Genomic DNA, 14,638 nt, shown 5'->3' on the forward strand with positions numbered 1-14,638 from the left:
GTAGAGCAAATACAAAATGATTGACAGCCCCGCCGTTATTCTGGCCAATAAGAAGAACGCATGCTCTGCATGCATTCAAAGGTTTGTTGTCATCTCAGTGCAAAGCTAGACATCGAGTACGTTTTATATCTGGGCGAATAATGGCATCAAGTTCGTACATCAACTACGTTTTACAACTGATCGGTCGACCATCGCTAATCATGCGAGATTACCAAAGAAAGCTTGTTGAGAGTTACATTGAGGGAAAAGATGTGTTCGTCTGCGCACCAACCGGCAGCGGAAAATCACTGACATACGAAGTCGCCCCACATTGTTTTGATTTCCATCGCTTTGGGCACGTAAGAGAACAGGCTACAACTGTAAGGACGGTGTCTTTTTCCATCCTTGAATAACCGGCGACGATTTTCGCATTTTGCAACATGGGCCCCACAAACAACACAGATATTTTCACGCGTTTTCGGTGATACAACAGAGGTCGTGCTGACTTTTGTGGGAGTGACTGCACTCGACATTTTGTCAACAACGCCATGTGAGTTTTATGCACGTCTCGTTTGGGTCAATTGGTAACTCCTCCCAATGTGTAAAATTTAGTGATGTCATCTTATGAATAATATATGAGTAAAGAAAACGTCATCTCATGAATAATTTATTGCAACGCAGATCGTGCAAGAAAGTCAAGTCTGTGATTCCGGGTGAAACTCCGCTGTATAGCGTTCACTCCCCTCATCGCGTTCACCCTACTCATCGCGTCCACTCACGCGCGCATTTCACATGAAAGCAGAATACAAATCATTGCGTTCACTCCACTCAAACATTCACAAATCACAGACTTGAACCAAGTCTAGGTTAATCCATGATTACCCTAACTAACTACTTTTCATTCAAAAAAACCGTAATCCTATATTTATATGTGATGATCACCTCTAGCTTCTGCAATATTGCGGTTTGTCGGCACCCAATGTTTTAGAATGATGGAAAGAGTTATTTTAGAGGAGAACCATTTAATTATGGGGCGGAAAGGAGGACTTTTGAAAAAAAAAACTGTCACTGGTGAATGAGAAACAACGATCCCATAACGATTTGGAAAAAATGTCTCCAACAATCTGAGACTTAAATACTGTACAACAACATCTTCGCCGTGTAACTGAAGTCAGCAAGGTTAGGTAAGTGTGCTGTTACTTGTTACTACTTATACACAACACTACAAGTTATCTATAGATGCAGTTGTAAACCGGTGACATGTAGGTATAGTTACGAACCCAAGGTTACAAAATTGGTAACCAGAGGAGCTGGGAAATGGAAGATAGGCTCACCAAGGGGGCATTGGATACCTTAAGACATCTACTGGGTGAGTTTGGCGGTTTTAATGTGGAAAAGAGAAGTGTTACGTAAAACGACAGGATGTTTTAGAGAATGAAATCAATATAGTCTAATGATGATGATGATGATGATGATGATGATGATGATGATGACGACGATGATGATGATGGTGATGGTGATGATGATGATGATGATGGTAGCTAGGGGAAAGTATATAGAGCTACACTCTCACCTTCTAAAGCACTGTTCTTACAATCTACAAGTCGTCAAAATCGGTGAAAATCGGGCCTTGCGTTAGAAGTTTTGTATAAGACGTTTTTAAAATTAAACAAGTTATAACTTCAAAGTCCGGTTTTGACCACCTTTATTTCTGAGGATAGTACTGTCCAGGTAAAAAGTGTACCATTTTAGTTTTCGTTAAGTGTGATTCGTAGAATATTTTTATGAATGTTGCTGGACCCGTGGAATATTAGAGTACGATTGGTAGGTGTTTGTAAATAGGTTATCCTTGATTTGAATAAATAAATAAATAAACAAATAAATAAATAAACAAATCAATTAATCAATCAATAAATCTATCAATCAATAAATCTATCAATCAATCAATAAATAAATAAATAAATCCACTGACTTGTGTTTTATTTTTATGTAATTTTCATGCCAAATGAACAATAAAAATTGGCGGCTTTTCGACTCTATATGTTTTTATCGTAGGGTAGAATGCGACTCGAGGACAGAGATTCGGACTCACATTTCTACAATTCTTTTCTGCTCTATCACTTGCGGCACTTGTGGGGGCTCTAGATGTTCTAGGTGTTGATCTTACATCCAACCTAGACTGGAACAGCAGGTAGAAGACCCGCCATACACTTGCATGATTTCTGCTGTATTGGCGACGTAGTCGCGGCTGCCCTTGTTAAGTGCATGCTTTATGAAGAAAGCCTAGTAAGCTACATTTGACTGTAAACTTCGATTCTCCGAAAGAGCGTGCACATTCAACAAATCTGTTCTTGCACAACTGACGAACACTCTTCCTGTAGCAAAGTTAATGAAACTCTATCCAAACGCAAGTTAAGAAAAATTCTGCTAAAACGACGGAAGTCTTCAAAACGAACAAAGCTATTTCTTTCAGAAAACGTGATGAAAAGTTCCTGTCCCAAACAAAATATTAAAAAAGCATTTTTTTTCAGCAAATCCGTTCCAGGGTTTGTCTTCTAATGTGTATACATTAAGCAGATCTAAGTCATGACATCAGCCCCGCTCGAATAGGAGACTGCATACATTGTGCGTTCTACCACCTTGTATTCCTACCCAACCAGCATGGAATATTGCTGCTATAGCTTATAAGCGTAAATTTGTACAACGGTCGACCCTATCGTACACGATGTTTGTCGACCCAATACATTTTCGACACAGTATTGCGCACATAGATTGCCTGATCACCTACACTGTTTGTGTCACTCAAAGGCGACTTCAGGTGATCTCAGTAGATCACGCCCATATTCTCTAATATTGATAGTCGTCAATATGGTGCAAGATACCAGTCCATTTGTTATAATAAACGCATCAAATTAATGGATCGTGTTTTGACTGCACGGCATACAGAGCTGCTTTAACAGATCCATGTTAACCTCCGTAAATGTAATAATCTCCATAAATGTAACGTCAACCATAATCACCCATACAAGTAATAAAAACACAAACCATAATTGTATTAAATAATAACCATATAATGTATTAAAAAATCACCCCATAAGTGTATTACTTGTCAACCATCAATGAAATAAATCTATATTGTTATCACAATCGGAAGAATTAGCCCCTAAATATTTATCTAGGTAATAAAGGAAAGTAACTCCATACATTGTTCATATCTTAATTGTTTGTGTTTAGTGTGTTTTGTGTATTTTGAAAACGTACTTTACGTTTCGCTGTCTTGTGTATTGAATTGATTGACCACGGCAAGACACTGCTGGAATCTGCGTGCCAGTGCAGTCTCTACTCCAGAGTGGAGAGACTGTATAACACAACTGTCATGATCTTCCAGATTGGCACAAAGAAAATTAATATTTCGCGCTCTCGATACATAGCGCCCATGGACGCGATAAATCCTGCGCAATTCCTCTCGATTTTGACTCTAACAATACTGGCGCCACGAAATACCAGCACGGTATCGACAGCATGGTCTCACTCGTTTGCACATTTAAAATTCACCCACCGACTTATTTTTCTCATGGAGACTCTGCGCACTACCACCGTGTTCTATTGTATTTCAACCAATCATAATATTGAGCCAATGTTATCAATTTTAATTTATTCATAGCGTGGGTTTGAAACAATAGAATTGTAGCAAGGGCAAGTGATAATTTGTGCTTTTGTATCTTTTCTAATTTCGGTAAATCAAAGTATTGTCTTATTGTATTCTTTATGGCGTCGGTATCCGACATAGCCTAGATATTGTATAAATGGACACACTAACTCAAAGGACTCAGGTAACACTGTGAAGTCGGGCCTTGAGATTCATGTAACAGCGGCTGGGCCGTATAGCCTGGCCATAGCTCCGTATTCAATAAATAAGTTCCAGTTCTACGTCAACACTTGTCGTCAGTTCCAGTTTCTTTCCTCAAGACACGATACTACGACCCTTTAACGCTCTTTTTCGAAAACTTGCCATGCTTTCTTCATCAGTCGCCTCAAATTCATCTTCACATTGTCTGTATTCCTACGTTGTCCCACTTGAAGTTTGTTCCTTCACTGGGAATGCTAATTTTGTTCAAATGTGTGTGTTCAAGGTAGTGCTCGTATTATGTTTACCATATTGAAATATAGATGTATGTTCTCGTCAACATGTTTTGTGTCGTAAGTTTCTCTTATAAGGTTGTATAATGCTCTGTTGTTTGTTTTGAGTCGTATTATTCGTTGCTCATGGGCTTTACCGACTTAAAGGGAGAAGGCAAAATTTGTTGCATAGACAGGGCAATAGAAAGTTTTTAATTGTGGAGAAGGGGACAGTCGGCAGGTTTTATACCATCCCTTGGATAGGTCGCCAGAGGAAATACATAACGGGGAAGGGGTCGGAGTATAGGACAGACGGCCAACATTTCCCAGTGAAGAACTTCTGCTTTGTTATCATACGCTAACAAATGACCGGACGTCACCTGATTTTGTCAGGAAACACAAAACTGGCAGAGCCATTACACATAGAAAAGGGAAACACATGCACACAGCCGAAGATGGCAGACGTATTTGATTCAGATCCGCTTGACTTCAACATGTCTCAAGACAAAGGTAGGCAAGCCTGAGATTTAAATCGATCATGGCTAATGAGGTGGCAGATATATTTTTCTCTCTTTTCTTGTCTACTCATTTTCCGGAGCAAAATTAACTTCGTCAAACGCATCCTAGAACTAGGATAACTGCTTTCAACTTCTCATCTAACAATGCGATTATTGAACGTGTCAACTGCATCCACGTAAACGCTTGCCTGATTATGTTGTAGGTAGAAACCAGTTTTTTGTGTTTTTGTCACCAACAGAGCCTTTGTTAGGAGGTGGTCTGCCTGCGGCAGAAGAATCGTCACCCTGCAGCGTGACACCCACTACTCAGGTAATGAGTTTTGAGCTAGCAGTCTGTGAGTTTTTCTCATTAATGTCTTGAGAAGCTGGCTGTGTCTCTTATTAAATCCGGTAAAATGTTGATAATTAGGCTGAACACGATTGGAACTAATTTGGGATAATTGGATTTTCATATTTTTTAAATTTCTCAAAAGTGTTAGGTGCCAACTAGTTGAATGTTGCAATAATACAAATTACTTATAAATACAATTGTACAATGTAAAGAGAACAGCAGATGAGATTACATTTGTAGATTAAATCGGCATTACTTCACCATCCAATTATCCCAAATTAGTTCCAATCGTGTTGCTGAGACCAGATGAGGCCATATTAATCCGTGGGCTGGAGGGGCCCACCGTGCACCCCCCCATAAACCTACTACATGGGTATTTTTTTGTTCTTTGGGATCTACTGAACTAGAAAAAAGATGTTAACATTGGATATTTTGGGATGCACTACCTGTCTGCACTGGTTTTTGATTTGTATGTACCGCAAAAAATTGCGAAAAATGGGTTGGGGTAGGGGGTACTATATCCTCCCCTAAATTGAGTAAACCAGCATGAAATAGCACAAACCTTACATTTTTGGAAAGCTCAGATGCTGTTCTTTTTGAGGAATACCAGCTTTAGCAAAATTGATTTCTGTACATAGAATAGGACGACTTTAAAATGAATTTTTTTGACAATTTTGAAATTTTTTACCCAAAATACCATGTAACAATTGTGATTTACTTTTTATTAAGCAAAATTTTCACTACTTTTTGTGTTTAAATTATTTATTCCAATATATTAAACAAGAAAAAAAGTGTTAACATCAGATATTTAACTATACACTACTTCTCTGGAGTCAATTTTGAATTGCGTGTATCTGTATTGGGTGTGCAAAAGCTAGGGGTAGGGGTACAACATTCTTTCCTTGATGAAGTAAACTGGCTTGAAATGCCATATACCTTATAGTTTTAGAAAGCTGAGATACTGGTCTTTCTAAAATGCATAAGGTTTTAGTAAAAAAAATATGACGTCATAGAATTGGATAACTTTAAATCGATTTTTTCTGGTAATTCAGTATTTTTAACCGGAAGAAAATACGATAACTATTGTTTCCTCCCAATGAAGCAAATCAAACAGATTTATGGATGTTATTTACTAATTGCAATGTGCTGAAGAAGAAAATAAATGTCAAAATTGGTATTTACAATGCATTTTATTGTCTCTACTCACTAAAATTGCAAGTTTTGCTACATTGGTATATCGTGAATGGGCATTTTATTGTTATGCAATGAACTAATGCACAGCCTTAAAAAGAAGACTTTAAAAACGGGCACACAAAGTCATATTGCCATTTTCTCCTTAAAGTTAATATAGATTGTTGATGACTGTCTATTTTTATAATTTACTTTTTAAATATTTTTTTTTATAAATAATTTTGATAAGACGTATTTGGAAATTGTCTATGCCTCCTTGTCTTACTTATACAGCAAGCATTGCTAACAATCTATTAGGCCGTGCGCTAGAGGGGCGTCTAGGTGCACCTCCCCCCCCCCAACCCCAAAGGATAACAAACATGTATTTTTCAGAAGCCTTGGGATCCCTGGAATAAGAAACAGGATTTTAACGGACAACATATAGGGACTGAATAGCTGTCATGGTCATGTTTTGAAGAGTACCGCAAAATCACGATTCTGTGACCCACATGGATTTTTGTCAAACCTGTCTTTATGTACGTCATCTGCTGAGCTTACTGTTTAACATAACCTAGCTTATGGGGTATCATTAGAAACGGTGTTTATTCTTCTTGAAAATGGTTTATAGTAATATGCAATATCTTCTATAGTTTTCATGAAATAGGGCCATAATTTACCCCATACCCCAAAGTTCATGTCGCAAATTACTGTCAAAACTAATCTAAATTCTACCAATTATTTACCTAGACATAATACAAAGGGCAATGCTGTGTATTAACTTTGTGTTATTTGCTACAGGTACATGTTAGAAACCTGAAATAAACTTTTGACAGAAAAAATATTGGGATCCTGTATCTGTAACAGTCATATTTTGAAGGGTTCTGCAAAATCACAGTATTACTGAATCACATTCGTTTTTGTTAAACCTGTCTTCTTGTAAGTCTTCTGCTGAGCTTATTTGAACATAACGAGGCATATTCGGTATCATTAGAAAGTTAATTTACTTTTCTTTAAAATGATATATTGCAATATGCAATATCTTCTATAGTTTTCATGAAATTAGACCAAAACTTACCCCATACCCCAAAGTTTTATGTCGCTAGTTACAGTCAAAACTAATCTCAAATTCTACCAATTATTTCCTGGACACTTTACAAAAGACATGCTTTGTATAAAATATATTTGATTTGGTACAGGGACATGTCAAAAATATGAGTTAGACTTTTAACAGACAAAATATTGGGATTGAAAGACTATTACTGGCATGTTTTGAATGGTACAGCAAAATCACAGTATTAGCGACTCGCATTCATTTTGTTAAATCTGTCTTCTTGTAAGTCATCTGCTGACCTTACTTTTTATCATAACCTAGCTTATGGGCTGCCACTGGAAAGACAATTTATTTGGCTTTAAAATGACATATTGTAATATACAATATCTTCTACAGTTTTCATGAAATGGGACCAAACCTTACCCCATACCCCAAAGTTTTATGTCGTAAATTACTGTCACAACTAATCTTAAATTCTACCACTTATTTACCTAGACATTATACAAAAGGCAATGCTTTGTATCAAATTTATTTTATTTGATACAGGTACATGTTAAAAACTTGAAATAAACTTGTAACACAAAAATATCCGGATGCTGTAGCTGTGACAATCATATTTTGAATGGTACTGCAAAATCACAGTATTGCCAACTCGCACACATTTTCGTTAAACCTGTCTTCTTGTAAGTCGCCTACTGAGCTTACTTTTTAACATAACGTGGCAAGTTTAGGCATCATTAGACAGTTAATTTACTCTTCTTTAAAATACTATATTGCAATATGCAATATCTTCTATAGTTTTCATTAAATAGGACAACAACTTACCCCATACCCCAAAGTTTTATGTTCCAAATTACAGCCAAAAGTAATCTCAATTCTGCCAACTATTTACCAGGACATAATACAAAAGGCAACGATTTGTATGAGATTTAGTTTATTTGCTACAGGTTGCATTTTAGAATCTTGAAACGAACTTTTAACAGAAAAAATATTGTGATGCTGTAGCTGTAACAGTAATATTGTGAAGGGTACCACAAAATCACGGTATTGCCAACTCGCATACGTTTTTGTTAAACCTGTCTTAATGTATCGAAATTAAATGCTAGTTTTGATAGTAATTTATGACATAAACTTTGGGGTATGGGGTAAGGTTTGGTCCCATTTCATGAAAATATAGAAGATATTGTATATTACAATATGTCATTTTAAAGCCGAATAAATTGTCTTTCAGTGGCAGCCCATAAGCTAGGCTATGATAAAAAGTAAGCTCAGCAGATGACTTACAAGACGACACATTTAACAAAAACATATGCGAGTCGGTAATACTCTGACTTCACGGTACCCTTCAAAACATGCAAGTAACAGTCTTCAATCCCAAGATTTTGTCTGTTAAAAGTCTAACTCATATTTTTGACATGTCCCTGTACCAAATAAAATATATTTTATACAAAGCATTGCCTTTTGTAAAGTGTCCAGGAAAATAATTGGTAGAATTTGAGATTAGTTTTGACTGTAACTTGCGACATAAAACTTTGGGGTATGGGGTAAGTTTTGGTCTAATTTCATGAAAACTATAGAAGATATTGCATATTGCAATATATCATTTTAAAGAAAAGTAAATTAACTTTCTAATGATACCGCATATGCCTCGTTATGTTCAAAATAAGCTCAGCAGAAGACTTACAAGAAGACAGGTTTAACAAAAACGAATGTGATTCAGTAATACTGTGATTTTGCGGGACCCTTCAAAATATGACTGTTACAGCTACAGGATCCCAATATTTTTTCTGTCAAAAGTTTATTTCAGGTTTCTAGCATGTACCTGTAGCAAATAACACAAAGTTAATACACAGCATTGCCCTTTGTATTATGTCTAGGTAAATAATTGGTAGAATTTAGATTAGTTTTGACAGTAATTTGCGACATAAACTTTGGGGTATGGGGTAAATTATGGCCATATTTCATGAAAACTATAGAAGATATTGCATATTACTATATACCATTTTCAAGAAGAATAAAACACGTTTCTAATGATACCCCATAAGCTAGGTTATGTTAAACAGTAAGCTCAGCAGATGACGTACAAAAAAGACAGGTTTGACAAAAATCCATGTTGGTCACAGAATCGTGATTTTGCGGTACTCTTCAAAACATGACCATGACAGCTATTCAGTCCCTATATGTTGTCTGTTAAAATCCTATTTCTTATTCTAGGGATCCCAAGGCTTCTGAAAAATACAGGTTTGTTATCCTGTGGGGTGGGGGGGGGAAGGTGCACGTAGACGCCCCCTCTAGCCCACGGCCTAATAGATTGTTAGTAATGCTTGCTGTATAAGTAAGACAAGGAGGCATAGACAATTTTCCAAATACGTCTTATCAAAATTATTTTATAAAAAAAATATTTAAAAAGTAAATTATAAAAATAGACAGTCATCAACAATCTATTAACTTTAAGGAGAAAATGGCAATATGACTATGTGTGCGCGTTTTAAAGTCTTCCTTTTAAGGCCGTGCATTAGTTCATTGCATAACAATAAAATGCCCTTTCATTATAACCAATGTAGCAAAACTTGCAATTTTAGTGAGTAGAGACAATAAATGCATTGTAAATACCCAATTTTGACATTTATTTTCTTCTTCAGCACATTGCAATTAGTAAATAACATCCATAAATCTGTTTGATTTGCTTCATTGGGAGGAAATAATAGTTATCGTATTTTCTTCCGGTTAAAAATACTGAATTACCAGAAAAATTGATTTAAAGTTATCCAATTCTATGACGTCATATTTTTTACTAAAACTCTATGCATTTTGAAAGACCAGTATCTCAGCTTTCTAAAACTATAAGGTATATGGCATTTCAAGCCAGTTTACTTCATCAAGGAAAGAATGTTGTACCCCTATCCCTAGCTTTTGCACATCCCATACAGATACATGCAATTCAAAATTGACTCCAGAGAAGTAGTGTAGAGTTAAATATCTGATGTTAACACTTTTTTTCTTGTTTAATATGTTGGAATGAATAATTTAAACACAAAAAGTTGCGAAAATTTTGCTTAATAAAAAGTAAATCACAATTGTTACATGGTATTTTGGGTAAAAAATTTCAAAATTGTCAAAAAAATTCATTTTAAAGTCGTCCTATTCTATGTACACAAATCAATTTTGCTAAAGTTGGTATTCCTCAGAAAGAGCAGTATCTGAGCTTTCCAAAAATGTAAGGTTTGTGCTATTTGATGCTGGTTTACTCAATTTAGGGGAGGATATAGTACCCCCTACCCCTACCCATTTTTCGCCATTTTTTGCGGTACATACAAATCAAAAACCAGTGCAGACAGGTAGTGCATCCCAAAATATCCAATGTTAACATCTTTTTTCTAGTTCAGTAGATCCCAAAGAACAAAAAAATACCCATGTAGTAGGTTTATGGGGGGGGGGGGGTGCACGGTGGGCCCCTCCAGCCCACGGACTATATCCTTTTGTGGCTAGATTTGCCTCGACCAGGAACTTTATTCAAACTTACATTCCAGTTTACAGTAACACAAAAATTACAAGTAAAGTACATCTAGCTTGTGAATGCTGAAAAAAATACTTCATTTTCTGATGCCTTGCAAAGGGTCTTCATTTGTTTCTAACCAACCTGTTACAATTTCAAAGTGAGGCCATCCGTGATTGGCCTATACCTTTACAGCTGTAGTCTCTACCCTATACTCTATGAGACTCTACAGTGGTTGCTCGATTGTTCATTCGAGTAATGACAATTTCAACACCAACGCCGCAGTGTAAGCTTACTTGTCCGCCAAAGAGATGATTGACGGAATCAAGGAAGTACTTCATACAAAAGTGGGATTTACTTTGTGGCACAATATATTTTTAGAAGTTGGGGAGTTTACGAGGTGGAACTGGAATGCACCGACTTTCATATTTATATAAAATGATGTTATCGCTCATTCATGTATTTCACTGCGGAAGCTCTGCAATGTTGACAACCGAACACACACACACACACACACACACACACACACACACACACACACACATATATATATATATAATATATATATATATATATATATATATATATATCTTCATCTAACGGCAGGCAAATTTTCTCTCTTCGAGCAATAGTCTAATGTATTCGTGATTAAATCATCTTCTATGGTGATGTATCATGGCAGCCATTTGTTGCGTACATATCAGCCATTTCCTGGAGTGGCAGCTAATGAAGAGTGGCTATAGTCACGGTAGAGCGCGCCTCGAAGACGGATATTGGGACTCTCAAATATTTATATTATATTTTTATTATGGCCTTCCACTTGTGGGGACTCATTTAGAAGCTTATGTGTTAAATTCAGTTTCCACAGGCTTTGTCGTGTGAAAATCGGGAATGTTATTTTCTCCCTAGAGACAACATAGGAAATTTTGAAATTCAAAATTTTTCAATATTTTGTAATTTGTTTCTTTAGTACCAAAATTCGCATGGTGACCCCGATATTTGCATTTTAATTTGAAAGAGGATATTGAAATTCTACTTAATGAGGAAAATGTTGGGAAATGCCTACTTGAAGTCTTGTAATGTTGAAGTACACGACTCTCTTTTTTTTGCTTTCATTGAGCAAGTACATAATGATTTCCCAATTTTGATTTATCGTTGTATTTTGTGTGAGGGTGATATTTAGTTATTCGCTGATTTTTTCCTGATAAGCTGCTCTTTTTATAATTACAGAAGCAAGCTGATACATCGGTCTCAGCGCGATAAATACAACGAGACAAATCCTATACTGCTTGAAACAACAATTGAGAAAATGCACTGTTTATATTGTTTTTTTTTCTGTTAAAAGTCTTGGATTATGCTCGAACTATTTTTTTGATGAAGGGGTCAAAGCTTTTGGCAAGCAAATTATTTTTTTCGCATGCAGGCGGTATAACTGATACCTTGCTGGTGCGTTCGTTGTTGACTTTGTCAAAGTTAATCCGGTGTTAATCTGGTGACAGCGTCCACAGATTAGTAATTTACCCTTGCTTACTTTGGCAAATTAGGCACTCAAACTTATCAAATAATAGACTAAATTACTACCTTGCTTGCTTTGGCAAATTAGGCAATCAAACTGGTCAGATAATAGATGCAGCATGCTGATAAAACGTTTACGCAAGATTGTCAAGGGCAGTACAAGACCAAAACACCAAAGTTTGGTAGAATAAACCTTTATTAGCAATACAACAAAACACCTACCCACCCCTGGGGACGGAAACATATTAGGCTATCCCCTTAGGAAATACCCTTCAGGTAACCCCTTCCGTTGTGTTTGATCGAGGATAAGCTAGACCACAGTCCCTCTATCCATAGAGGGACTGTGGCAAGACAATTATTTGTAGTATGTGCTTATTTTCGCGCAATAATTCACCAGTAAAAATAATCAGTATCACTTCCTTAACTTGTCATAGTTCATAACATACGTCAAAGGGCTGGCAGCCAACAATCCGTTCTCCGAAAATTGAAGGGCTGGCATTTAGACTGCTGATGTGAATTTCGTGAGGTGATTTTGAAAAGAACAGAAGCCTAGGGGACTATTTTATAATGACCCTTCGGAACTGCAGCCCTGTATACGATGTGAAATATTTCCTCCCGTTTCAAAGTGTGATACTAAATGATGACGAACACCCTTTGCATTAAATTAAATGCTGGTCTATCTCAACTTGTGTTTTTGAAGGTGATCAATTTTGGCGTATGACCATTGAGTGGGAGACAACCCTACAGTCTATGGTTTATCAGAATCACTGGCCCCTCCCCCTGAGATTTCTGTCCAGTCCCTAACTGCAATAACCAAGGCCCCTACTTGTAGAATTTGTAAACACGCATATCGCAGGTCAGCACTTTATGCATATAGAAGGCGCCGTTGAAGACCTAGTGGTGATTTATCAGTTATGTATAAATGAACCGACAAAGTAAATTCGAGTGAAAATGTATCATTTCCAGTTTAAACTGCAGAACGTGAATCGTGAAATTTAGCATGTGGCACATCATAGTTGCACACGGTATGCAGGACGCCGCCTCTGGCACTTGAATTAGGCTAGCAGCAGTTTATGACAGCTTTGAACGTGGAAAGTGTCCAGCTGACTGTGTTTGACCAACTTTTTCAATGATCAGTGTATCAATGTCGAACGTTTGCACTGTCATATTTTCAGTCGACTTACTTGCCTGATAAATATAGTTCCCATCATCATGGTAGGATAACACATCATAGTTAAACTCGGCGGCACTCACTTGAGGGCGCATCATATTGAATTTTCGTGTTATCGCAACGATTTCTCTTTATCTCTTTCCCCATAGACAACACTAGAGCTAAACGACGTCCACGGTCAAGTTACGTATGGCGCTCAGCAGATGGAAAACCCGCCCAACACTTACATGATTCCTGCGGTATTGACGTGTCTGTTCTGCCTTTGGCCCCTTGGACTGGCTGCAATCGTTAATGCCTCACAAGTAAGAACAACAGTTGTTTTCGATTTTGATTCGATCTCGTTATCAATGAGATCCAGAACAAAAAATGATTTAAGAGCCACGAAAATGACAACACCAAATTTCGGCCCTGGAAGAAACTTTAGAAAATCGGTCCCGAGCAAAGTAATAATGTATATTAAACGTGCAACTAGACTACTTCCAATTCATGTACTAGTATTATATGAGTTGTAAAAGATTTTATCCAAGCATATATCGGTAGCAAAGTCTATATCGAATGTATTCAAATATTTCCCTTTTTCAATATACCCATTTTATCAATAGGCTCGTGACGCTATTAGGGCTGGAAATCGACAACAAGCAGAGGCTTCGTCAGCGATGGCTCGAAAGTTAACGAAAGCTGCCTTGATGTGTGGGATGTACATCATCGGCGGTGCGTTGCTCTTTTTCTCGTTTATTCTGGTACTCTCTAACGATGACCTAAGTACTCCACATATTCCACACTCCTCAAGTTTTGAAGAATTCAAACCGATTGAATTTTTTCCATGATGGACCAAAACCAAAAAAGGGATGTGCTTGTGCTCGAATATGACGAGGCTACCATTAAGAATACTGAGTATATTTTACTTTGAATGATAATATAACATACGCAACACGCCTCTGGGACATCAGAATCTCAAACTTTCAAAATTCTTTGGCCTTTTGGTCTATCCCTCGTGAGTGCTTATTTTGAAGCTTATGGAGCAAGTACAGTTTTTACCGGTTTATTATCCCCGTAGAAATAACACAGAGATAGTCACCGCTTTGAATTTCAAAACTGTTACATTTAAGATAATTTGTAACTCTAATACCAACATTTGCACGGTGACCCCAGATTTCCATATTTGGAGTTTAAATACAATGGTTGAAAGTTTACTTGAGAAAACACTTAGCAAAAATTATGAATATCATTGTTGAGGTGTGCACTACCTTTATCTGATTTTTTTCCGTTTTCCATTATTTGTTTATAC

At 36.8% G+C, this 14,638-nt stretch overlaps 1 protein-coding gene across 1 annotated transcript; it reads left to right on the forward strand.

The window, feature by feature from the left end:
- Positions 1 to 2,971: 2,971 nt before the first annotated feature.
- On the forward strand, positions 2,972 to 14,177 carry LOC139118157 (trafficking regulator of GLUT4 1-like). Its single transcript, XM_070681451.1, has 4 exons — positions 2,972 to 4,608; positions 4,856 to 4,926; positions 13,500 to 13,652; positions 13,953 to 14,177. Exons 1-4 carry the CDS (start codon positions 4,464 to 4,466, stop codon positions 14,175 to 14,177), a joined length of 594 nt encoding a protein of 197 aa, XP_070537552.1. The 5' UTR covers positions 2,972 to 4,463.
- Positions 14,178 to 14,638: the final 461 nt, after the last annotated feature.

The sequence above is a fragment of the Ptychodera flava genome, chromosome 19 (genome assembly GCF_041260155.1).
Source record: "Ptychodera flava strain L36383 chromosome 19, AS_Pfla_20210202, whole genome shotgun sequence".
NCBI lineage: Eukaryota > Metazoa > Hemichordata > Enteropneusta > Ptychoderidae > Ptychodera > Ptychodera flava.

Bases quoted from the DNA above. Each gene is read 5' to 3' on its own strand.
- LOC139118157 (XM_070681451.1), top strand. From the start codon at position 4,464: ATGACCGGACGTCACCTGATTTTGTCAGGAAACACAAAACTGGCAGAG. The intron at 4,927-13,499 runs GTAATGAGTTTT...CTTTCCCCATAG, and splicing joins GCGTGACACCCACTACTCAG to ACAACACTAGAGCTAAACGA. The intron at 13,653-13,952 runs GTAAGAACAACA...TTTTATCAATAG, and splicing joins CAATCGTTAATGCCTCACAA to GCTCGTGACGCTATTAGGGC.